General features: G+C 50.8%; 1 protein-coding gene and 1 long non-coding RNA gene across 2 annotated transcripts in view; one reads left to right on the forward strand and one right to left on the reverse strand.

Annotated features, from left to right (window-relative positions):
- The window catches only part of Jph2 (junctophilin 2), a 58,669-nt gene that overhangs the window by 2,617 nt on the left and 30,903 nt on the right, over nt 1–25,149 (reverse strand). Inside the window, exon 3 of the mRNA XM_075962965.1 lies at nt 2,001–2,119. Within this exon, the coding sequence (XP_075819080.1) occupies nt 2,001–2,119 (119 nt within the window). The remainder of the gene's footprint in view (nt 1–2,000; nt 2,120–25,149) is intronic.
- On the forward strand, nt 6,520–11,158 carry LOC142844470 (uncharacterized). The gene is made up of 4 exons (XR_012909734.1): nt 6,520–7,023; nt 7,455–7,563; nt 8,032–8,421; nt 8,510–11,158. It is a non-coding gene; the product is annotated as an uncharacterized LOC142844470 (long non-coding RNA).

Here is a 25,149-nt window from a genome sequence, read left to right on the forward strand (position 1 = left end):
CCCAAGGCCTGCTGGGCAGTCCTGGGCCAGCCGTCTGTGAGCCGCATTCATTTACTAGGCTGCCATTCATTGCACTGGGGGTCAGGCTGTGGTGGCAGCAGTCAATTTTAGTAACCCTGTGAGGTAGGTGAGATTGTGAATTCTGTTGCAGAGAGGAAAAAGACATCCAGGGACGTTAAGTCATTTGCCCAGCATCACGCAGCAAAGGGTCCAGATGAAGGGTTTATCTGGTCTTTTTCCACCCATTTGTTTGAAAAATAGGGCTAATCACCCCTTTTCCTAATCTTTCAAAAGTTTACTTTGCAAAAGCCGCTGAACAATGGTCACCCAACGCAGGTTACTGCAGTGCTTCTTGTGACCAGCAGGGGGAACACTGTGACTAGAAAGAAGACGCACCCCCTGCAGTCACCGACAGACCTTAGGTGGGCGAGCTGCAGCCAGAATGATGTTTCCAATCTCCGCACTCAGCAGCCAGCGCCGCAGCTCTGTCAAGTGCAGACTGTGTCCCCTCCCTGATTCTGCACTCAGCCCCACCCCCACTGCCTGCTGCACCCTCTAACTTCCTGAATGACACTCAATCCCATTTCCGTACTTTGAACCAGCAACCCTGTCTTCTAGCTCCATCTGTCGGAGCATCCAGTAGGTCTACCTGTGCATTGGCTCTCAAAGGTGATTTCAGATGCTCCATCGCCTGCTCTGGATCTCATTAGGTGTGTTGCTCACGAGCTCCACCCAGACCCACTGAATCCGGAACTCAAGAATGAGCCCAGTCAGTGTCAAGTCGGACCCACAGACCTGGCCAGGGCCCAGAGTCCTGGTCCGAGCATTCGGTTAGAACTCATTCTCCATGTGAGATGCAGGAGACAGGAGCTGCAGTCACTGCGAGTTCACAGCAATCTTTACATGCACTTAGCTCATGCCCAGAAAGTGGGCACTATTCTTGTACCCATGTCACAGCTCAGGGGTTGAGGGTTACCATTCGCCTTGCACAACATCTCAGAGCTGGTGAGTAGCAGGCAAGGATTTAAACGTAAGAATCTGTGTTAACCAAGGCAAAGCTGCCTGTGTGACTCTTCCTGATTCTGGGTCCTAGCTGCATGTCCCCAGAGTCCAGCAAATTATCTGACACACAAGCAGTGCCTGATCAATGCCCCACTATTGTAGAATATTTGTTTAACTATGTAAAGATGTGTTGCATTTGTTTAACTATGCAAAGGTGTATTGCGTTTCTTTATGTTGGAGAGCATTTGTTTAACTATGCAAAGGTTGTTGCATTTGCTTAATTATGTAAAGATGTGTTTACTTGCCTGCCTAAGGCACCTTATTGGTCTAATAAAAAGCTGAATGGCCAATAGCAAGGGAAGAGGTCTAGGCAGGACTTTTGAGCATGGGGAGTAAATTAGAGGATGAATTTAGTCTCGAAAAAAGAAGAAAGAAAAGAGATGACAGGAAGGCTCCAGGGGTCAACCAGCAAGACATGCAGAAAGCAGAAAAGTAGGAAATACAGAATGAAAGAAAGGTAAAAAGCCCAGAGCCAAGACGTAGATGAATAGAAACAGGTTAAATTAAGTTAACAGAGCTGGGTGACAGACCTAAGCTGAGGCTGAGCATTCATAGTTAATAATAAATCTCTGTGACTTTATTTGGGAGCTGGTTGGTGGCCCAAAGAAAATTCTAACCGCATCCCACAAACTTTTGAAAGGTACGGAGAGCCCTTTGACCCCTCCCCCTCCCCAATGCACCAGAGACCTGTTCATCTCAGCGTCACCAGCTCCCATCATTTCTCTTGCCAAGCAAAGGGACAAGAGACAAGCTGGGGTGGGTCCCATCCACAGTAGGAGCCCAGTCTTGCACAGGACAGAGATGCGTGTCACCCATTAACCCCTGCATCCTCTCATCTCTTGTTCGTACCTCCGCTTAGGCATCTCCACCTTGTAGCAAGTGAGGAAAGGAGCCCACCCAAGGACTCCCCTGCCCACTCCACTCTTGGCTGGCCCTACCTGGCTGGTAGAAGTCTGGGGCCAGCTCCTTGGCCAATGTGCGGGCGATGTTGGACTCCTGGTTGGCAGCCAGGGCAGCCTGTTCTGAGGCCTCAGCCTTGGCTTTGGCGTGGCTTGTCCTAAGGAGACAATACGGTGGGAGATTTAGAATCCAGCTCTCTGGCCATCCTGTCTAAGACAGAGAATCACCCTGGGCAAAGGTTCTCACTTGGAATATGAGTATTACAGTCTCCTGGCCCAGGCTACGAGGCTTTTCCTAAGCCAGTCCTCTAGTCTCTAGGTATACACAGACTGTATTCCCCCAGCCTCCCTTACACTTAGGTACAGTTAGATGACTGCACCCTTCCCAGTGCATTCTGGGAAAACCTGTTGTATGTTATTTCCAGGTCTGATTAATAAAGCCCTTATCCCTGTGACTGGTTGAATATAGAAGAGGCTATAACACCCAGAACAGGGTGTTTAACCTCTTTCATGTCACCGATTCTCTCTCCCTCCTTTGGCCAACTGATGAAGCCTCTAGACTCCTCCTCCAGACAATGTTTTGTTTTGTTATTGAGACAGGGTCTCTCACCGTGTAGCCCTGGGTGGCCTTGAACTCGCTGTGTATACCAGGTGGGTCTTGAATTCCCAGAGATTCACCTACCTCTGCCTCTCAAGTGCTGGAATTAAAACCATGCACCATCCCATCGGCCAGAACCAAGTTTTAATTACAGAAAAAAAGAGACAGGAGAGATAGCTCAGTGGGTAACGGTGCCAATCAAGCCCGGACTCGAGTTCAATCTTGTGAACCCATGTGAAGGTAGAAGGAAGAAACCAACTCCACAGAATAGTCCTGTGACCTCCATGCAAGCATACACACACCATAAACATACGATAATAATAATGATAGCAACAAGGTTCTAAAATGTGCAAAGTGTATGGTTGTGAAGAGCTGCAGCTGGACTGATACACTTAATAAAATATTTTAAAAAACAAATCTGTGGGGCCGGAGTGATGGCTCAGTAGCTAAAAGCCTATCTATTCTGACAACCCAAGTATGGTTCCTAGAACCCACATCAGGTGGCTCATGACTGCTTGTAATTCTGGCTTCAGGGGATGCAACAGCTTCTTTGGACTATTGAGCACCAGCATTCACATTTACATCCATATACAGACGCACGATTAAAAAAACAACTCTTAAAGAATACATAAAAGAAAAAATTCATAATATGGCACCTACAATAAAAATATCTACCAGGTCTACTAACCGCCACAATTTAAAAGTATAAATGAGCAGAGCTAAATGATTTCTATTAGAGACAAAGTCATAGGTACAGCTAGCATTCCTATGGCCGACTGCCTATTCCCAGAACTGAAGGAAATACCAACCTTCAGTTTACATGTGCACGGGCACTTTGGGTACCCGACCCAGCCCCTTCGTGGAGCAAATATACCTGCCTTAGCTGCTGTGACTGCCAACTTGCCCATGACTCCCTGCCACCCCAGGGAACTGCAACCAGCAAAGCTACTGTGCTCAAAGTGAAGGTGCCACTTCCCCAAGCCCAGAGAGTCCCCTACAGACTGGAAGATGCCAGCCCGCTCCCTCTGCGGCCACCAAGTTCCCACCCCCCAGGCCCCTGCGCTAAGCTCAAACACATCTGAAATTGAGAGCAGTCCTTGCGCAGCCCCTTCCTTTCCTGTCTATCTGCTTTTCACTGCCCCCTCTCCTGAGAGCATCTTCTCAGCATCACTAGCTTGGGAATAGCCACCTCAGGCTGTGTTTCGTGGGACGTGGACCCCTGAATTCCATCCACAGAACCTCTGGTGAGCTGCAAGAAATGAAGTAGAGGAACTGGAGAGATGGCTCAGCGGTTAAGAGCACTGGTGCTGGGAACTGATCCAGGGTCAATTCCCACACCCTCAGGGCAGCTCACAACCATCTATAAATTCAGTCCCAGGGGATCTGATGCCCTCTTCTGGCCTCTGTGGGTCATGTACGCACGTGGTGCACACACATTCAGGTCAGACACCCATACACATAGAGACTTTTTTTTAACTAATAAAAATATTTTACTCGAAGAAACAGAGCAGAGGACCTGAGCCTGTCAGTCAGCACGTAGAAGGAAGACTCTTCCTGAAGTCCCACACTGGAATGCCACAGGAACAAAGGCGAAACATTTGTTCTGCCGCATGCTTGGCATTGGAGAGATATTTGTATCAGCTGTTGGCACGGTTCGTAATGACTAACTGAAGAACAATGCCCACCTCGGTAACAGCCCCTGTTCACAAACAGGCCGGGCGCTGTCCAGAAGGAGTTGCACAGGATAGCTCACGAGTCATGAGAATGCCTTAGGAAGCTGGTGCTCCCGGTCTCCTCATTTTACATGGGAGGAAACTGAGGCACAGACAGGTTAGTTAGCATGCTGCCAAGGAATGTGGAAGTTGGCACTTTTGACCCTGCCCCCGAATTCTGTGCATCTAATGCCAGCTTTGGAATTCCAGCTGTGCCGAAGCTGACCATCCTTGACTGGGTAAGGCAGCTCAGCCCTGCCGCGCGACAGCAGGAGTTTCGGGTCGCAGCTGTGAGGTGTGCCCAGAGGGTCTTATAGAACCCGAGGATACAGTACAAGAAAACTTCTTGTAGAATGTCGGTGGAGGTTGGCTGCTGGGGGGCAGGGCAGCAGAATTCAGTCAGGTATGGGGATGGAGACTTGATGAAACAGAAGAAACCTACCAAGGAACTCGGTGAGGAAGTGACAGCACTGGGGAACTAGAACCAATGCTGTACCCACAGGTTCGCCTTCCACACGTCTGATCTCCAGTCACACAGCTCAGATTCCCAGACCCTGCCTTCTCCACCAGGCCATACTGTCTCCCTCTTTGTTTCAGGAAAGACTCAGTCTGTGAACATACACACAGGTACCTGTGTGCACACACAGTCAGGAGCTTCCCAGGTCACGGCGCATACACACAGGTACCTGTGTGCACACACAGTCAGGAGCTTCCCAGGTCACGGCGCATACACACAGGTACCTGTGTGCACACACAATCAGGAGCTTCCCAGGTCACAGTGCATACACACAGGTACCTGTGTGCACACACAATCAGGAGCTTCCCAGGTCACGGTGCATACACACCTGTGCACACACAATCAGGAGCTTCCCAGGTCACGGCGCATACACACAGGTACCTGTGTGCACACACAATCAGGAGCTTCCCAGGTCACGGTGCATACACACCTGTGCATACACAATCAGGAGCTTCTCGGTCACGGTGCATACACACAGGCACCGAGTGCACACACAATCAGGAACTTCCCAGGTCACAGTGCATACACACAGGTACCTGTGTACACACATGCTCCAGGAGCTTCATGGTGAAGGGCAAGACTTTGGGGGATCAGAAGCTTTGCCCTCCAGTTTTGGCTCTGTGGGTTCAGGTGAGATGAGACACTCAGATGACCAAAAAAGCTCAGAAAACAAGAGAAATAATATTTTATCTTAATTTTTTTGCTTATTTGCATGTGTGCCCTGAGCACATGTGTATATATGCTTTGCATGTGTGCAGGCACATGTGTGTGAGTTCACATGTGTGTCATGCATATGGAATCCTGAGGTCCATGCAGGTAATCATCCTAATCACTCTTCCGTCTTACTCACTGAGACGGGGTCTCTCAACCAAACCCAGGGTCTTGCTAAGCAGTTTGTTCTGGGTCCTGCCTTCATATTCTGACGAAGGAACTACAGGAGTGCTGCCCCACCCACTTGGCATTCATGTGGATTCTGAGGGCTGGACCTCCAGGTCTCATGATTCTGTAGCAAGCGTTTTAACCACTGAAACACCCAGCCTCCCTAAATCATATTTTAATGCAACATTTTACAATAAAATTGGTACAAACATAAAATGCCAGATGAACAAAGAAGGAAGAATATCTTAAATAAAGACGAAATTGGTGTCTGCACCTCCCCTTACCCCAGTTCAGCTCCAGCAGGACTCCAGAGCCTCCGGCATGTGGCTTTCCCTTTGTACCACGGAAAGGTGGAGATGATAATCCTCCCCTTGTAGAATTTCTGAGAACTGAAATGAGCGGCAGGTAGGACATGTTCCCTACGTCATGATGACAGTTGAGACAGGTGGTGTTGGTGGTGGTTAGGGCCAGAAGACATTTTGACATCAGAGCAGTGTGGCAGGTAAGCCCCCTGCTCAATCTGACCCGTGTGCGGCTATGTGTGAGAAAAAGCCACTTCCCTGGGAACCTGCAACCTCAGGTGGGGGAAAGAGAAATCCTAGGCCGACCTTCCTGCTGAGAAGGGAAAGAGAAATCCTAGGCCGACCTTCCTGCTGAGAAGATGCCTTTTTTGGTCATGTGAAGTGAAGAACTCCTCGTTCCTGTCGACTTGGGGAGCTGGTAGCCAGCACAGACGTGGGGGTGGAGGTGGCCACGCTGTTCCAGGCATGAGGGCTGCGGGGACGGCAGGAAGCCAATCTTTTGTCCACCCCATAGCCTGGCTGGCTGATCCCTTATCATTCTCCCTGCACCCACTGGTCCGGACTCTCTGGGTCCCCAAACCAGCCACCCCTCATTCCCTGTCCTTACGCCTCCACCCTGCCTGCACCTGCCTTCTCCGTATTTGCCCTGCACACGTGTCCAGAGCATCTGCTCCTCCCTATACCCGAGGGCCTCGCCTTGCATGAGCTTCCCACCATGCTCTAAATGTGGCCCAGCTCTGCAACACAGCAGCTTTCAGGGCTCTCCGCTAGAGGTGACCTTTGGGAGTGGGGATTACCATGCCCAGCTCAAGGTAGCTTTCACGGGGTGCATCAGGCGACCCTAGAGTGAAGGATGGGGGCACTGCTGTCACCCAGAGGCCACAGCTTTTCGTCAGTGCCACTTGGCCACTGAACAGTCCCCGGCGTCATCACCTCCTGGGGTTCGTCAGAACGCCAATTCTCAAACTACACTGGAAACCTACTGATTCAGAATGGAAGGGACCTACACCCTGCAAGCTGTCCAGTCCCTCTTCTGCTGACTCCAGTCTGAGAGGCAAGTGACCACAATGCTGAGGCCAGCTCCATCCTAAGCTGTCCCCAGCCTGCTGGTGGGGGTGGGGTAGGAGCCTCGGGTAACTGTCTTTAATCGCCAGTGGCCCTCCCCAGCCCAGGCTGTAATGGGAAGCACAGGGGTACGTACTTCCTTCCCTCTGGCCACCTCCTACATCCAGATGTGGCCTCTGAGTGGGGGGTCTCCTAGGGTGGGTGCTGTGCCCGCTGGGGGGAGGGCGGGGAGCAGTAACTGGGGCAAGGGGAGGGGCAGGGAGACGAGCTCTTCTTGGTAGCTTTTGGATTATCTTTCAGTAGCCGGGTTAAAAATAAGGTTGGTAGTTCTGGAACGGTGCAGGGACATCACTCAGCACGGCCCCTTTGGGGAGCACTTACACCCCCACACCAGACACCACCTCTTTTTCCCATCCCTAGGCTCCAGGCTACTTGATCAGAGACAGGATTTTTCCCTGTTGCCCACAGCACATATGAGTGGCTTCTTGGAGCCAAAGGAGGATGGATGTGCTCTGACTCCAGGACTTAGGTTGGTCTGTTCCCCAGCCTGAAAGGCCCTTCCCCTCCCCCCATGCTCAAGGCCCTCGTCCATGCATTGGTCTGCTCACTTACTTCAACTTTTTGGAGTGTCTGTCATGAGCCAGGCACTATTCTGGGCCCCCTCAAACACAACCGCTAATAGAAAGCCTTGAACCCCTCTTAAAGTTAGTGCAGGGCTTGGCCAAATTCAGTCTCTGCTTAAATATAGCCTCTGCCTGTTTTTTGTATCACTCTGGCTAAAAATGGTTATTTTATTAAGTGGTTGGAAAAAAATAATGGAGGGGTAATATTTTCTAACGCGGGAAAGAGGCCCGGGATCCAAGTGTCTGTGTCTGTATAAAGTTTCGGTGGAGTGCCGCCACATTCACTCGTTTGTGTACTGTCTGGGGTTAGGTGGTTGCCATAAAAACGGTATGATGAGCAGAGCCCGAAGAATTTCCCTTCTGGTATGTTACAGAAAAGTCTGCCGCCCTCTGTCCTAATGGCGAAGCAAACATTTCTTCTCCTGAGATCACCAGCGTTCACTTGGCTGTCTGAGAAGCACTTTGCACCCGGTTTGTGCCGTGGACTACTGGACAGGCACGAGCTTCACGGGACGGGGTACAGTCATGTTCTAGGGACCCAGCCATCCCGCCCAGCAGGAAGCAAGTCTTTAAGGTAGCAGGCTAAGCGGCTGCCGAGAGGGCTCGCTTGGTAGAGTGCCTGCTGTGTGAGCCTGAGGACCTGCGTTTGGACCCCCAGCACCTGAGCTAAAAATTATGCTCAGTGGTGTGTCTGTACCCCAGCACTGGAAAGGCAGAGACAGATGGGTCCAGGGATCTGCTGGCTAGTTACTCTAGCCAAACTGGTGAGTTCCAGCTTCAGTGAGAGACCCTGTCTCAAAAAATAAAAAATAAATAAACTAAAATGGTTTTTCTGCTTCTACCTTTACACAGGTCTCAAGGGGTGAATCCAGGTCCCTGGGCTTGCACCCAAAGCACCTTTACTTGCTGAGTCACCTAGCCAACTTTTCACTTTCTTAACGGGACTCTTTGAAGCACAAAAGCCTCATTGTAATGAGGTCCATTACCTTTTTCTCTTGTTATTTGGACTTCTGGTGTCATATCTAAGATTTTTTTACCTAACCCAAGGTCATAAAGAGTTCCCCCTATATTTTCTTCTACGTATTTTACAGTTTTCATTTTCCTAGTTAGGGATGTGAGAATTGTTTCTAATAAGAAAAAAAATGACAAAGAGATTAAGGGTTCGCGCCGCTCCTAAGCGTGACCCTGCCACTGAGGAAGACGGAGGCCAGTCACTTATCCATTGGTTATTAAAGTGAAAGCTGAGCCATACATGGCCCCTGCTCTGGGAAGATGAAGAGTCTGGGGGGAGAGATAAGACAAGGTGAAAAGTCTTGAGAGTGGAGTGAGTGGGAGGCTGCTGGGAGGAGAAAGACCCCTGGGCCGGTTACACGGCCATAGCTGGAAATTTATTATTTCTATTTTATAATATGTAAACACATATATAAGCTTATCTTCTTAGTTCTATATTCCATATTTTAAATATGTATTTTACAAATATTATATATCATAGAATAGCACTAGTTCCCTGTAGAAGAAAATTGGGAAGCAAGTAGTTTTATAAGGAAAAAATTGCCACTTAAATTAGTGTTTAGAGGTGTTAAGAGCATAAGTATAAAAATGAGTGGCTTAAAGTTCCTGTGCCCTGATTCTTTTTTCAGCTGTGAATGGTGATATAGACAGCCCAGAGTCATAGCATGGAGTTGCTGAGTTGTGCAGCAATATACAGAAACCAGTTGGAATGGGGGGGGGGGGCCTGTTATGGTTATCTCAGTTTTCAACTTGATGAGCTGTAGAGCCTTGTGGGAGACAAATTTCTGAGCACACCTGTAGGGTTGATGATCCTGATCAGGTTAATGGAGGCAGGAAAACCTGCCCACTAGAGGTGGCACCATTCCCTGGGCTTGGCTTCCAGCCCACATAAAAAGGAGGACCCGAGCTGAGCATTCATATTCTGTTTCCTAACTATGGGTATAATATAGCTAGCCACTTCAGGCTCCTGCCGCCTTTACTCCCCGTCCCCCCATGATGGACCGTACCCTCAAACTGAGAGCCAAAATAAACCCCTTCTCCTTCAAGCTGCGTTTGCCGGGATGTTTTATCATGGTGCCTGGAAGAGGAACTAAGACACAGCCCAGAGCGGATCTCATGTAAGTGTTTGCAGCCTTCAAATGTGGATATTTAAAGTGGGCATCAGAGGTGACATAGGGGTGTGGGCCCCAAGTCTATGTGATACCTGCCCTCCCAGGAGATAGGCGGAACCTCCCCACTGTGAAACTCATCCTGAATCCCCCAGGATGGAGGGAAGGATGCCTCCAGATCGTGTTCGATGTCTCCTTACAAGAGGAACCTCCTGTACAGAACCTGCTCCAGCGTGTGGGAGGGTGACAGAGAGGCCGTCCTTCCAGCCGGAGACTAAGAGTTGGCTCACTGGGAAATTAACTGTATTCCAGCCACTTGTCTTACTCGGGGGACTGAAAAAGTAGTCCCAAAGACTCCTAATCATAGACACCTGTGAGCATCCCCTTATCTAACAAACAGGCCTGGCAGATGTGAGACGGAGACTGGGTTGGGTTAGGTAGGTCCTACATGTAATCCCAGGTACAATTAGCCACACTAGGAAGAACTGACAAAGGAGGAGGAATTGATGTGTGGGGACCAGAGAAGTGCCCTGAGGATGCAGAAAGGGCCATGAGCCAAGTGTCACGGTGATGACCATTTGAAGCTGGAAGGCAACAAGTGGGCTCTCCTACCACTGAGCACACAGTGGTAGCCAGCTCTGCTAACACTCGGCTTTAGCCCGGCTCCAGAACTGAAGGGAAGAATCTTCAGTCTCAAGTTGGCTGTCATTGATTGTAGCAGCAATAGGAAGCTGCTATGGTTGCAATCATCTTTGAGACACCCCAGTTCACCGCAGAAGAAGAAGTGCTGGCACAGAAGATCATTCCCCTAAAGCTTGCTGCTTGAGAGAGCCAGGGCTGACCGGAACTGAGCCCAAATTCCCAGCACTGAAGTCCTCAAGTGTGCTGTTTGGTTTCCAATAGTTCACCTCCAGTCACAATCCAGAACAGCCAGTGATTAAAAATGCCCTTAAGCCAACCTCTCCCTTTGGGAGCTTTGTGTGGACCCTACATCCCTGCAGCTGGTCTGAAGGGCCCCAGAATGGGTGGTCACCAGCAGGGTCCCTCACCTCTCTGTTGGGCTAGTAGTTCCTGGTAGACTGTGGACCACACTTTGGCAACTAGAGAAGCCACAGCAGGGGATCGTGGGCCTGCAAGCCCACCAGAGCTTGCTGTGCAAAGGACAGAGGTCTTTGGAGTCTCTAGGGGAACCTCCCTGTAGTGATATTTCATTTGTATTTTAATAAATAAAGTTTGCCTGAAGTTCAGAGAGTAAAACAGACCAGGCAGTGATGTCACACACCTTTAATCTCAGTAGCCACACTAGTTTGCCATAGGAATGGGGCAGCAGTGGTGCGTAATCCCAGCACTAGAGAGGATGATAAGACGGGAGGAGACAGTTCTCAGACACAGTCTCATTCTGAGATTCCCGGAGGCAGGATCACCATTTCGGACCGAGGTAGATGTTAAGAGTCAGTGGCTGGCTGTTTTGCTTTTCTGACCTTTGGGTTGAACCCCAATTTCTGTCTCTGGGTGTTTATTAATCGTGCTACATTTCCCTTTGCAAACAATTCACTCATGAGCCAAGGTACAGCAGCAGGACATTTACCAAGCAGGTACCAAGCCTCAGTTTCCAGCACAAGCACCAAATGGAAAAACCAAAAAACCAGTGCACTCATTTTGTTTTGTTTTTTGAGGCAGGGTCTCTCTATGGCGCCCTGGTTCTGTAGTCCAGGCTGACCTTGAACACACAGAGATCCTCCTGCCTCTCCAGTGAGTCACCATGCCTGGCCCAGACTTCCAGTTTTTTTGTTTGTTTGTTTTTTTGTTTTGTTTTGTTTTCTCGAGACAGGGTTTCTCTGTGGTTTTGGAGCCTGTCCTGGAACTAGCTCTTGTAGACCAGGCTGGTCTCGAACTCACAGAGATCCGCCTGCCTCTGCCTCCCGAGTGCTGGGATTAAAGGTGTGCGCCACCACCGCCCGGCCAGACTTCCAGTCTTTAGATGACATTTTATAAATGGCCGGAAGAGAAACCCTCGAAGCAGCAGCATTCAAAAGCCACCATGCACGAACCAATAGATGTATTTGTTTTGGAATCTGCCCTCCTGGTGTGTTCATACTGGCACTGGTTTGTGAACAGGGCTGTGAACACAAAGACTTAACTGAGCCACCGAGGTTAAGACCACGAGTCTATGACCATGTGATCTGAGGATTTGAATTCCCGACTCCCGCCCTTCCTAGCTGTGTGACCTATACAAGTCACTTAATCTCTCTGCATTCCTCTTCTGAAAACTGGGGTACCGGGCAGGTTTCTCGGAGGGCTCCTGAAAGTCACACCCTTGTGTAATTCCCTCCCTTTGAATGTGTGCTAGATTAGTGGTTACTCTAACAAACAAGATCTGCCTAAAGTGATGATGTCCAAGGGGCATCATTTGTATAAATTTATAAAAGACTGTCCCTCCTCTCTGGCTTGCAATGCTGGCTAACAGGTGGGTAGGCTGGGTAGCCAGCCCACACACTCCAGCAGGAAAGGGGCTGGAATTCCATTGTGGCTGTCACGAAAATAAGATGGGAGGGTCCGGGGTGCTTGCTTAGCATGCATAGCAAGCCATCCAGCAGAGAGTATGAGCGCCCCCTGGGGCTTGTGGGCTGCTACCGAAGACCTCCCACAAATGGTAGTCGCTGTTTTTTGCTGACAAGGTGCTTTGCCTCCTCAAGGGTTGAACTTGTCACACCCTGAGGTGTCTGGGTCTGCTGGGATCCTCTATCCCAGAGCTTGCTGACTTAGCTCTGATTGTGTTCATCCTGCCCCACCCACCTGGTGAGGGTGAGGCGTCTGTCCTGCCATGGCATCCTGCAGACCCAAGTCAGCAGACATCTCCTGCCTAAATAAGGACAAGGCGCCCAGGAGCTTTCTCCCTGAGGAATGTGACAGCTGAGCCCTCCCCAGTCTGCACCGCCCCCTCCCCGCCTCTGACTCCGGCCCCTCCCCAGGTGGAGCTCAGCTGTGGCATTCCAGCTTTCTCCAGTGCAGCCCCCAAAGGCACCAGCACACCCCTTAGCCCCATCCCAGAGTGAATAGAAACTGATAAGGACCCCGGGAGGAATTCCAAGCAGCTTCCATTTCCTCCTGGGGCCTGGCAGCCCATATCCCCAGCACCTCCACTGGGACCCTGCAGGAAGAAGCGCCCTGAGAGGTCCCTCCCACCCCTAATCAGAAATCATGTTCCTGGTCCCAAAGACTGTTCCAGTGACTGCCAGAGCAGGCCGTGCCAGGCTCCAGAAGAGACATCCACCATCACTACCTCTCAGCCACAGAACCGCTCAACAGCTATAAGGATGAGTGTGTCCCTGGGATGTGGTAAAGCCTACAGCTACTATGGGTACAGTGTTGGGGGATCAGGGGACCCATCCCAGAGGTTTCTGCTGAGGGAGGGTTTGAGCAGAAAAACTCTGGTGACACCTGGCCTGGGTTACAGCCCTTTCCTACCTTTTTAACTCTTTCTTCTTTTCTTTTAATCTCATTTACCTGATTGGCTTTCTTTTTCGTGTGTGTGTGTGTGTGTGTGTGTGTGTGTGTGTGTGTGTGTGTACATGTGTTACGAGTGCATGCATTCAAGTGAATCCTTGTGCATGCTCAGAGAGGCTAGAGGACAACCCCATTGTCATTCCCCAGTTGCCATCTACTTTTTTGAGGTAGGCTCTCTCATTGGCCTGGAACCCCCCAGAGTATGCTAAGCTGGTTTGTCAGCGAGCCCCCCCCCTTGGAGGGAGGGCTGCCTGTCACCTCTTTTCCCAAACTGGTATTACAAGTACACTGCCATCCCCCTGTACTGTTAGTCTGCTTTTGTTAGATTTAGTCAGTTTTTATACATGTGTTACCTGCATGCATATGTACCTGCGCCACTGGTGTGCCCTGGTGCCCACAGAGTCAGAAATGGGCACCCAATTCCCCAGAACTGGAGTTACAGATGGTTATGAACCACTGTGTGTTTTCTGATAGTTGAACTCAGGTCCTCTGGAAGAGCAGTGAGTGCTCTTATCATAACCCCTGAGCCACCTCTCCAGCCCCTTGTTTCGTTTTTTTTATTATGGGTTCCAAGGGTTGAACTCAGGTTCTCATTCTTGAGTGGCAAGCACTCTACCAAATGAACCATCTCCCCAGCCCACGGCTATAGTGATGGAGCCATCTCCCCAGCCCACGGCTATAGTGACGGAGCCATCTCCCCAGCCCACGGCTATAGTGAAGGAACCATCTCCCCAGTCCACGGCTATAGTGACGGAGCCATCTCCCCAGGCTACGGCTATAGTGATGGAGCCATCTCCCCAGCCCACGGCTATAGTGACGGAGCCATCTCCCCAGCCCACGGCTATAGTGATGGAGCCATCTCCCCAGGCTACGGCTATAGTGACGGAGCCATCTCCCCAGGCTACGGCTATAGTGACGGAGCCATCTCCCCAGGCTACGGCTATAGTGATGGAGCCATCTCCCCAGCCCACGGCTATAGTGACGGAACCATCTCCCCAGCCCACGGCTATAGTGACGGAGCCATCTCCCCAGCCTACGGCTATAGTGAAGGAACCATCTCCCCAGTCCACGGCTATAGGTACAGAACCATCTCCCCAGGCTACGGCTATAGTGACGGAACCATCTCCCCAGCCCACGGCTATAGTGAAGGAACCATCTCCCCAGGCTACGGCTATAGTGATGGAGCCATCTCCCCAGGCTACGGCTATAGTGACGGAGCCATCTCCCCAGCCCACGGCTATAGTGACGGAGCCATCTCCCCAGCCCACGGCTATAGTGACGGAGCCATCTCCCCAGGCTACGGCTATAGTGATGGAGCCATCTCCCCAGGCTACGGCTATAGTGACGGAACCATCTCCCCAGCCCACGGCTATAGTGAAGGAACCATCTCCCCAGGCTACGGCTATAGTGACGGAGCCATCTCCCCAGTCCACGGCTATAGTGACGGAGCCATCTCCCCAGCCCACGGCTATAGTGACGGAGCCATCTCCCCAGCCCACGGCTATAGTGACGGAGCCATCTCCCCAGCCCACGGCTATAGTGACGGAGCCATCTCCCCAGCCCACGGCTATAGTGACGGAGCCATCTCCCCAGCCCACGGCTATAGGTCCAGAACCATCTCCCCAGTCCACAGCTACAGGGACTGAGCCATCACCCCAGCCCACACCCCTACTTTTTCCTAGTCTATGACTCTGACTGACTTACCTTACTGTCTGTGTCTTTGTTTCCCCATTGTGAAACGGGGGAATCCCAAAGTCTTGGTATCTGAGGGTCCAGAGTCTTTATAATTCTAAGCAACTATGAGTGTGTACACCTGGAACCAACCAGGACGGCCCCAGACCTAGGGACTATACCACACCAGGAAGCCCACTAAGGCCAGATATTACCCTGTCTCTCTCACAGCTATAACCCCTGCATCCCTGAATGCTGTGCCCAGCGCACAGTAGGTCTACAACTGCATTTGTGTACCATTACACCCCAAAAAGGTTTTGCTTGTTGTAACAGGTTTGACTCTCAAATTTCCCGAGAAGAATAACCCACACAGTGAAGTCCTTTAAAACCAATAATATTAAGGGGTTTGAGATAGTGACTTAGAAACATTTGCTGAGCCCTTCAAGAGCTTATGAGCCTGGGCCTGGAGTGGTAGAAAGAAGGAACAAGAGGTGTCCTAGTGGGAAAAGACAAAGAAGCAATGGGTTCGATGCCTGGTGACCAAACATGGCTAGTTAAATAATGAGGAAGGATGTGGAGGGCCTGAGATGCTATGGGCAAGCCGTGGGGCCTTGGGTAAGGCTAGCGACATATTCATAGGAACAAGTCAGAAGGGAGTGAGCACTCAGGGGAAGAAGGGGACAAATAGAACAAGAGTGGAGAGGTGGGCTGGGAGGGGACATGCTAGGCCCATGGGGGAAGATGGCTAAGGGCATAGGTCCGGGGCCAGGTGCCAATCCCTACTCCACCCAATCGCCAAATTTGGCTGGACTTGTGGTTCTGCTCCCCACAACAGCAAACTGGACCGCCCCAAACCCAGCGAGGCAAAATCTACCAGATTTTGCTCACTCAGTAAATGGCTTGCCTCAGAGGTACAAAGACCCGAGTTACATCCCCCAGCACCCACGTAAAAATGCCAGCTGTGGCAGCTCACCACGTTTATCAAATGGCTGAGGAAGGTGAGCAGTTCACCAACGCATCTCCACTTCTTCCTGGGCACACATCTAGACTGTCTCCGAGCATCCCTTACAGGCTACGTGACTATCTCTGGCCAATAGAGTGTGAGAGTACTATAATCTAGCCGCTTCCCAGCCTAGCCAATAAAATCCTTCCGCGGGTATCCAGAGTGTGTTTTCTCTTTTTATCAGCAACAGAGAATGAGACCTAAGAAGCCACGTGCTGAAGGTAGCAGAAATACAAGGTAGATGGATCCTGGTCCCTGAACTGTCAAATGGAAGAAGGGCTGCATGTTTTCTTTCCAAAAGCCCCCAGAGTCCACACTCTATCTCTGAGCTACACCTCTAACTTCAAAAGAATGGGAAACATGCCAGCCAACCCCCTGAAGCCAGAGCTTTGAGTAAATCAGCGAAGGACGGCTTTGCGGCATCATACCATGCTGTGTTATTTTTTTCCTTTCGGCTACTGGATTTTTACTTACGGTTCTATAAAGTTCTTTTTATCACAAGTAGTCTAGGTTTAAGAAATTCAAAATACGTTTAGATAGTAAGGGATGGCCCACCCAGATGGTAGGTGGATATAACATTCTTTGGGACGGTACCTAGGTAGCCAGCCTCTGGGAACCTTATGTTAACTTCGCGTCTAGTCACAGGTACGGTCCCTCAATTCTGTCTCGGCTGAAGTCGTGTTCCAGGGAAGTCAGGGTAAACAGTGGCTGTGCACGGCTGGGATGTGGCAAAAGCTAAGCAAGGAAGTGGATCGAGAACGGGTTTTATTGCCATTTCTCCCCCACGGATATGACAAGCAAAACAAAGACGCCGAGAAAAAGAATCCCACCGAGAGTCACAAAGTTACCCGAAGTCTGTTGGCAACCAATGGTAGAAGTCTCCCTCCCGAACGTGACTCGGAATGACAAACTGGGACCACCCCTACAGAGAACCCTGCATCCAGCAACTGTGCTTAGAGGAGGGTTCTAGAAGTTTGCTGGCCTGTAGGAGAAGTGATGTGTGCACCGCATGACCTGACTCAGCAAACCACACTCAACACATTTAATAAGAAATAATGAATTACATGGGAGTTTGAAATAACCAGGGAAATGTCCCTAATATGTGCGGAGCAAAGAAGAAAAAGTTGAAAACTGTACATATAATGGGCAACGTTTGTGTGAGAAAGAAGAAATTATGGGGTCGAAGAAATGGCTCAGATCTTCCAGAGGACGGGAATTGGTTCCCAACCCCCACATCAGGAGGCTCACAACTGCCTATAAACATCTGTCTGCAACTCTACCCAGGGGCTCAGGAGCCATCTGCGGACTTGGAGTTCCTCTTCTGGCCCCTACATACGTGTGGGACACACACATACATACACGTAATAAAAAACAGCGAAGAAGGAAGTAGGTCTGTAAATGCACATTTTCTTAGAGCTGGTTGGCGAGCATGACCTGTCTCCACATTCCACTTTCAATCTTTGCAGAAAGGAATCCACAAACAGCAGCAGCCAGTGACAAGAAGCAGCGGTGAGGACAAGAAGAGGTAGACTAAGTTTAGAACCAAATGAATGTCACACACACGCACGGCCTCACGTGCACTAGGGAAGTGTTCTACCATTGAACTACAGCCCCAGTTCTATTGGGATTTCGGGGGGGGGGGGTAGGTGTTTTTTGGTTTTGTTTTTTGGTTTGGTTTGGTTTTTGGTTTGTTTGTTTTTTGTTTTTTTGTTTTTTGTCTTTTGTTCTTGTTGTTTTGGCTTTGGCTTTTGGAGACAGGGTTTCTCTCTATAGTCCCAACTGTCCTGGAACTCGCTTTTCAAACTGACCTCAAACTCACAGAAATCCACCTGCCTCTGCCTCCCAAGTACTGGGATTAAACGCATATGCCACCACCACCTGGCTCTCTGGTTTTTGTTTCTGTTTTTTTTAAGGGGGAGATCCTGAGGGCCACTCAGTGTGTCTGTCTATAAGATACATACATCTACCTGCTCCAGCTAGCTCTTCAAAAGAGAACTCAGCCAGGGTGAAGGGCACCTCTGAGAAATTCTTTTCCATGGCATCATCCTCAACCTGGGGATCAGAGTCCTGTACCCCCCACTCAGCCCTGACCAGACTCAAGTCGGTCCACAGCAAGCCCTGTGAGGTTATAAGTCATAGCTTAGATGCCGGGCTGCCATGACCTTGTGCTAATTCCCCTTCCCAGACAGGAATGAGGGAAGCGTGGACTGATGGGGAGGGAGCTTCAGCAGTTAGGCAACAAGACAGCGTGAGGGATGTGGTTTGCCCATGGGTGGCTTTGGACATAGGGCCCCATGCAGCCCCTCCTATCTGTGCTCTCCCACTACACCCCCCTCAAGGTAGCCAGAGATAGGTTCTACTGGGGTCACTATTGGGAATGTGAGACTCTGGGGTTTGTACCGAGAGCTCGCCCTGTTCTGGACTCCGGCTCTGCAGTCAGTACCAGCAGGAGGAAGATAAGGGTCATAATAATAAAAATGGCCGTTGTTCTGTGCCAAGCATGGCAGCTAGCACTTCATAAGCACTCACAGAGCTATCTCGTGTGCCCTTACAATACCCCAGGCTCTAGGCACCAGGTCAATCTCTCCCGCCTTCCACAGCTGGGGAAACCAAGGCTCAGGGAAAGAGCTTGCATAGGGAGCGAGGGTTAGCCAACCCCAAAGCCTGCACACCTGAGCATAAGTGCTGTGCCTCTACTCAAGAAGGCGGGAAATGGATGGGAACTTGAAACCAGGGACATTGTGAAGGCACAGAAGACATATGAGTGCAGAAGGCTGGAGACAGAAGACCACAGGTTATGTCTAGGTCTCTGCAGGGGTGTCGGGGCAGATGTTAGTGGCTCACCCATGCTCCCTTTTTTCCCCCCAGGAGAAGCCTATCATACTCAGAAGTATGCCTAAAAACGTCTTTGCATCCAGCTTAAAAAAAAAAAAAAAGACCCTTGGGATGGGGCAATCCCAAGGTTTAGAGGTGGATAGCGGTGCTGTCTTTACCAAGGACAGAAGCTATGTCCTTCTCTTCCTTGCTCTTCCCTCTCTTCCTTCTCTTTCCAATGACAAGGGTGCTTGTCTCAGTTTTAAGTGTGATGCTAGAAGCTACTCTCTAAAGACGGCAGGAGGGTAAGACAATGAAATGGGTCACCGAGGATGTACTAGAGTGGCCACAAGCCCCAGCGAAGGCACCAGCAGCAGCCTTGACGATCCACCTGGCTGACCCAAGTCTCAGGGAGCAGAACCAGGATCTGTAGGAAGAATTCACGGAGTGCAGAAAGGCTAGCCTAGAGGATCCCAGGGCCAAGGGGCCCAAAGTTGGTCTCAGCCATCTCCGAAAGTGCTGAGCTTCCGTGCCTGCCGAGGCAGAGGCAGTGAGCGAATGGCCACTTGGCAAGAGTGGTGGGAAAGGCATTCTGGTTTTGGCTCGGGCTGCACTTAATGGCCTTGCACGCTTCAGTCACACACACCTTTGGAGGTGAGGAAAGGGCCCTGCAGTGTGTGCCCAGTTCTGTACAGCATACGGTGATGGCCTGCAGTGACCTGCACGGCCACAGAAAAGCACTGCCCAACAAAATTGGGAGCAGTAAGAATGTTTAATATCTGTGCTGTCCAAAGCGGCAGCTAGCAAGCCCTTGAAATGTGGCTACTACAGCTAGGGAGTAGAGCTTTTAATCGATTTAATTAAAATAGCTACTTGTGAGGACGAAGGAGATGGCTTAATTGGTAAAGCGCTTGCCCGGCAAGCACGAGGCCCTGACTTCAACCCTCAACAAGCTACGTTAACAAGTCAGGTGTGGTGGCAAAAGCCCGTGATTGCAGCAATGGACAAGCAGAGCCAGGTGGGTCCTGGGGCTCATGGATCTGCCAGCCTGGCCTACGCAGGAAGCTTCAGACCAATGTATGACCCTGCCTCAGAAAAGGTGGCTAGTGCCTGAGGAGCTGTATCCAAGGCTGACCACTGGCTTCTGCCTGCACGTCAATACCTATACATCTACACAAGTGGGCAGCCACATGAACATGCATCTGCTTGTTCATACATACCTACACACACACACACACACACACACACACACACACTACGTGTGGTCAACAGAAAAGGCTGTCATCTCTTTCTACTCCACCCCCACTCTCTCTGGCCTCTGCTTCTACTCCTCCTTCCCTTTCCCTCCAGCCACACAGGTCTCCCTGCTTGCCTCATTTCCAAGAGCCCACTCAGTTCCAGGCACGGACACTGTCGCACGTCTATGACATCACCTTTCCCTACCCTCTCTCTGCACCCAGCCTGCTCTTCCTAGACTGTCCACTGACTGATTCACTCCGACCGATATCTCCACTTAACTGCTCTCTCAGTGAGGGCCTCCCTGGTCACTACACTTCTCTAACAAAGAAGGAAGTCTCAGACCTTCAGGTTTTCTTCCCCAAGCCTGGCACACAGCTGGTTCTCCATAAACATGCACTGAATGTGTTTGAAGCCTTGAGAGGGTGCACAGGGAGTGTCTCAGCCCTGGGGGACTTTTCCATCCCACGATGCTTGAGAACTGCGTCAACAGCCTGCTCTCTGAGGCTTGCGCTTGTGCTGGGTATTAAGCCAGGTGCTGATGAGCATAACGCAGCGAGTTCAGACCGGACAGGAGCTCGGGAGAGGAAGTCATCCTTGGAGGGGCTATGGTTGGACGTGAGTGATGGAAATTCAATGTGAGTTGGCACTGTTGGGGTGACCCAGGGCCACAAAGGAAGGCTGTGGGCATTCTAGGAGTCTGTGCTTTCTCCTACAGTGACATCTCTGCTCTCTATAGAGTGTCTCCTCTAACTAGTCCCAGTTAGACCCATGGCAGTGGAGGACAGGTCTAAAGGAGGTCACAGTCCCCAGAGCTCAGCTGTCCACTGTCCACCCAGAGCTTGCTTGAATGCAGTAGATGCTGTAGGTGGTCCTGAACCCTCCTCCTATACAAGTCCAAATCCAAACCAGAAATGGGAGATTTATTTCTTTTTTTCCTTCCTTCCTTCCTTCCTTCCTTCCTTCCCTTCCCTTCCCTTCCCTTCCCTTCCCTTCCCTTCTTCTTCCTGTTCCTCTTCCTCTTCTTCTTTGTTTGGTTTGTTGAGATAGGGTTTCTCTGTACAGCCTTGGAACCTATCTTACGCTCAGTTGACCAAGTTGGCCTTGAACTCACAAAGATCCGCCTACCTCTGCCTCCCAAATACTGGGATTAAAGGCGTGTGCCACCACCAATGGCCAGTGAGGTAATTTCCAATCCATGGAAGATTTAGTAAATGAGAGATGAGAGGTCAGGTACCACCTGTCAGGAAAAAGATCTTGGTGGTCCCCGTGTTTCAACCACGTCTAGCACCCGCAGTCTGCAGCAGTAACTCGGTCACACGAGCTCGTACTGGCTGGTCCCTCTTCCCTGTCTCGCTTCTCCCACTACCTCTCGTCCCATTCCTTAAATTATCTCCCAAATAAACTGCATGAATAAACCCTTGTCTCAGGCCCTGCCTTCTATAGTATACAGGTTAAGGCCCCGCGAATGTCAGGCTCACCAGAGTGGACAGGCTGGTATTGGTAGGGACTCACTCTGGCTGCACCCAACAGCAAGAGTGAAGAGCCAAGGGGGATCTTTAAGGGGACAGGGAGAGGGGGCTGGCAGTGGCGGTAACAGGAAGAATGGGCTAGAGTGGGCTTGGCAGGCCACGGTGCTGCTGAGGCCTGGCTAGGAGAGCCAGTCTTGTCCCATGCCAGCCTCCATCCCAGCCTGGCCCCGGAGACCTGCTGCAGAGGCTATTTTTAGAGAGCTGGGTGTTTGCTCGGAGGATTTGAGGCCCGGCTTTATTTTTAACTTCTTTCCTGGGGCAGGGCATGACTTCTCTGAACTAAGAAAGGGAAGTGGAAGTCCAGCTTTGGAAACCCAGCATGGCAAAAGACAAAACGACACGTGGAGCAGAAGGAAGCCTGAAGTCGGAGCCAGCTGGTTTCATCAACTCCACCGCCTGGGTGTCAGGGAGGCAGGAGGGTGATGAAAACTGCCTTGGCCTCTACTCCCCGAGCACCCACAGGACTCCATGGCCACGCAGAGATGCCCACAGCACCCCTACCTCCTGTCATCCTGCTATCGCCCCAGGAGGCAGGACGGGGGTTGCCCCATTCTACAGACGACGTGGGTGAGGTGAGGGGCAGGATAGGAACCTAGTTCCTCAGTATTCCTGGCTTGCGCTGCCGCCAGTTCCACCAGACTGAGCATGGCCAGGCAGTCAACACTGGCCCACAATCACAGAGCAACCCTGATGCCTAAAAGCTGAGAGGCTGTCTCCTCTGCAGGGTGAGTGGACTGGAGGCCTCGATGGGGCTGCTGTCCGGTGGGTGTCCACTGCTTTGGTCAGCTGTGAGAGACGGGTGGCGAAGATCTCTCCGTGAGAATGGCAAAGATGAGGGTTCTCAGCGTGGAGCCTGACTGTGGGCTCCCCCACTTTATATTGAGATAGGTGGTGTCCCGGACTTGTCACGTGACTGAACACCTTCCAGGTCCTCTCTCCAGCCCACAAAGCCACTTCTCTCCTGACCTCCAGCTTATAGAGGACACGCAGGGAAGGAAGGTTACAGAGAGGCCCTGTAATCAGTATGTAGGACTGCAGGCCAAGCCTCCAGACCCTGACAGTGACCTTGAGTTCTTGGGTTTTCCTCTGGTGACAGCCACAGCACCTAATTCCACTCCTAATTCCAGCGTGCTGGCATCTGGCTCCTTCCATTGCTGACCCCTAAGTCCCTGGAGCTCAGCTGGGGTGCCAGGGCCAGGCCAAACATGGCCTTCCCCGGAAATGGGGACACCTGAACATGTACAGGGAAGGGCCCTTTTCTCCTGAAGGTATAGACTGCCTGCCTGTCCATTCTCTGACTTTTCTAGTCAGGCTTAAAAATAAGGTAGAAAGGCCCTTTGGCTGTCTAGAAGCCCAGTTCATAGGGACAGGGGTAGGGAGGCCAAGTCTCCCTTTCCACCACACAGGCCCCAGTCCTTGGTCTGTTAGAACCATTTATGTGCCCAGAACCAACTGAAGCTTCATGAAGGCACCCCCATCTGCTCAGCACCTCGGCCCTATCTGCTTAGACATAGCACACCACACACCCTGGCCGGGCCCTACCCCTTCCCAGCTTGGCACACCACATACCCAGGTCAGGCCCGTACCCCTTCCCAGGCTAGCACACCATACACCCTGGTGAGTTTGCACCCCTTCTCAGGTCTCAGCTTCCCCATTGTGAACCCAGAACACCGGGTTTCATTTCTCTGAGGACAAACTGGATGTTTGCCTGGGTTCTCTGCTCACCAAGCTTGGAAGGTCTCCTAATTCTCTCAGCCTCAAAGCCACAGCTGCCTCATGTACCCCGCGGGAGTCCCACCCTGACAACTCGGGACATTCCACCCACTACCGTCTTCAGTCTCTCTGAGCGGCAGAGGGAGTTTGTCCATCTGGTGAGTCACAATGGAAGGACTCAGGGAATGGAAGGGCTCTGAGCTGGAACCTGTCTGCCGTTCCAGCCCATTTCTGGGGAGGCTGACACTAGACTGGTGGAACCTTCGAAGCACCAGGAATGTCAGAGACAAGTCCCGGGGAAGACGCCACGCAGCTGTCTGTGGGGGGTGCTGAAAGTGGTCCTGAGAGCATGGCATGTGGTCATGTCCTCAAATAACTGGCAAAGAAGCTAAAAGTGCATGGTGTTTGCACTGAGGACAGGGGAAGGGGTCCATCTGGTGAGAGCTCCTTGGAGATGATCGGGGCCGGGGGGGCGGGGGATTCTGAGGGCAAACACACAGTGCTTGGCCCCAGAAACTCTTCCTTTAGGCACATAACCCACCCCTGCAACAATTGTTCTTAAAGTATTTGTGAGATGTCAAATGACTGAAAGACACAAAATGCTCAACCTCCTCAGGCCTCAGAGAAATGCAAATCTAAACAATGCTGAAATTCCATCTTACACCTGTCAGAATGGCCAAGATCAAAAACACCGATGATAGCTTATACTGGAGAGAATATGAGGTAAAGGAGACACTCCTTCATTGCTGGTGGGAGTGAAAACTGGCACAGCCCCTTTGGATGTCACTATGGAGATTTTTCAGAAAATTACAAAACAACCTTCTTCAAGACCCAGAAATAGGCCGGGCGGTGGTGGCGCACGCCTTTAATCCCAGCACTCGGGAGGCAGAGGCAGGCGGATCTCTGTGAGTTCGAGACCAGCCTGGTCTACAAGAGCTAGTTCCAGGACAGGCTCCAAAACCACAGAGAAACCCTGTCTCGAAAAACCAAAAAAAAAAAAAAGACCCAGAAATACCACTTTTGGGTATATATCCAAAGGATGCTCAATCGTACCACAAGGACATGTGCTCAACTATGTTTATAGCAGCATTATTCATAATAACCAGAACCTTGAAACAACCTAGATGCCCCTTGACCGAAGAATGTAAAAAGAAAATGTGGTACATTTATACAATGGAGTACTACACAGTGATAAAAAAAATGACATCTTGAAATTTGCAGGCAAATGGATGGATCCAGGAAAAAACATATTGAGTGAGGTAACCCAGAAAGACAAATATAATATGTACTTACTCTTAAGTGGTTTTTAGAATAAAGCAAAGAATAGCCAACCTACATTTCACAACCCCAGAGAACCTAGACAACAAGGAGGACCCTAAGAGAGACATATATGAATCTACATAGGAAGGAGAAAAAGACGCTATCTCCTGAGTAAATTGGGAGTGTGGGGGTCATGGGGGGAGGGTAGAGGGGAAGAGAGGAGGAAGGGAGGGGAGCAGACAAAAATGTATAACTCGATAAAACCAATTTTAAAAAGAAAGCAAGTACTTGTGAGATGTACGGGAGTGATATGGCCACTGGAGAGGGATGGTCCAGGAGCGTGTTTGCGTGTGACACCGGCTCCACGGTGCCAGGGCCAGCACCAGGAGAGCCCACTGAGGTGGCTATCAGAAGGTAACCCCTTGTAGAGATTTGGGTGAGGCAGCATTATACCAAGGTCCACCATGGATTTTGTGTTGTTGAAGACAGAGTCTTCTGCAGCCAAGGCTGGCCTCCAACGCACTCTGCAGCTGACCTTGAACTTTCTGCTCAGACCTCCCAAGTGCTGCAATTGCAGGCCTGTGCCACCATGCCTGGCTCACGTGGTGCTGGGAACTGAATCAGGGGCTTCATGCA

Source organism: Microtus pennsylvanicus, chromosome 2 (assembly GCF_037038515.1).
Source record: "Microtus pennsylvanicus isolate mMicPen1 chromosome 2, mMicPen1.hap1, whole genome shotgun sequence".
NCBI lineage: Eukaryota > Metazoa > Chordata > Mammalia > Rodentia > Cricetidae > Microtus > Microtus pennsylvanicus.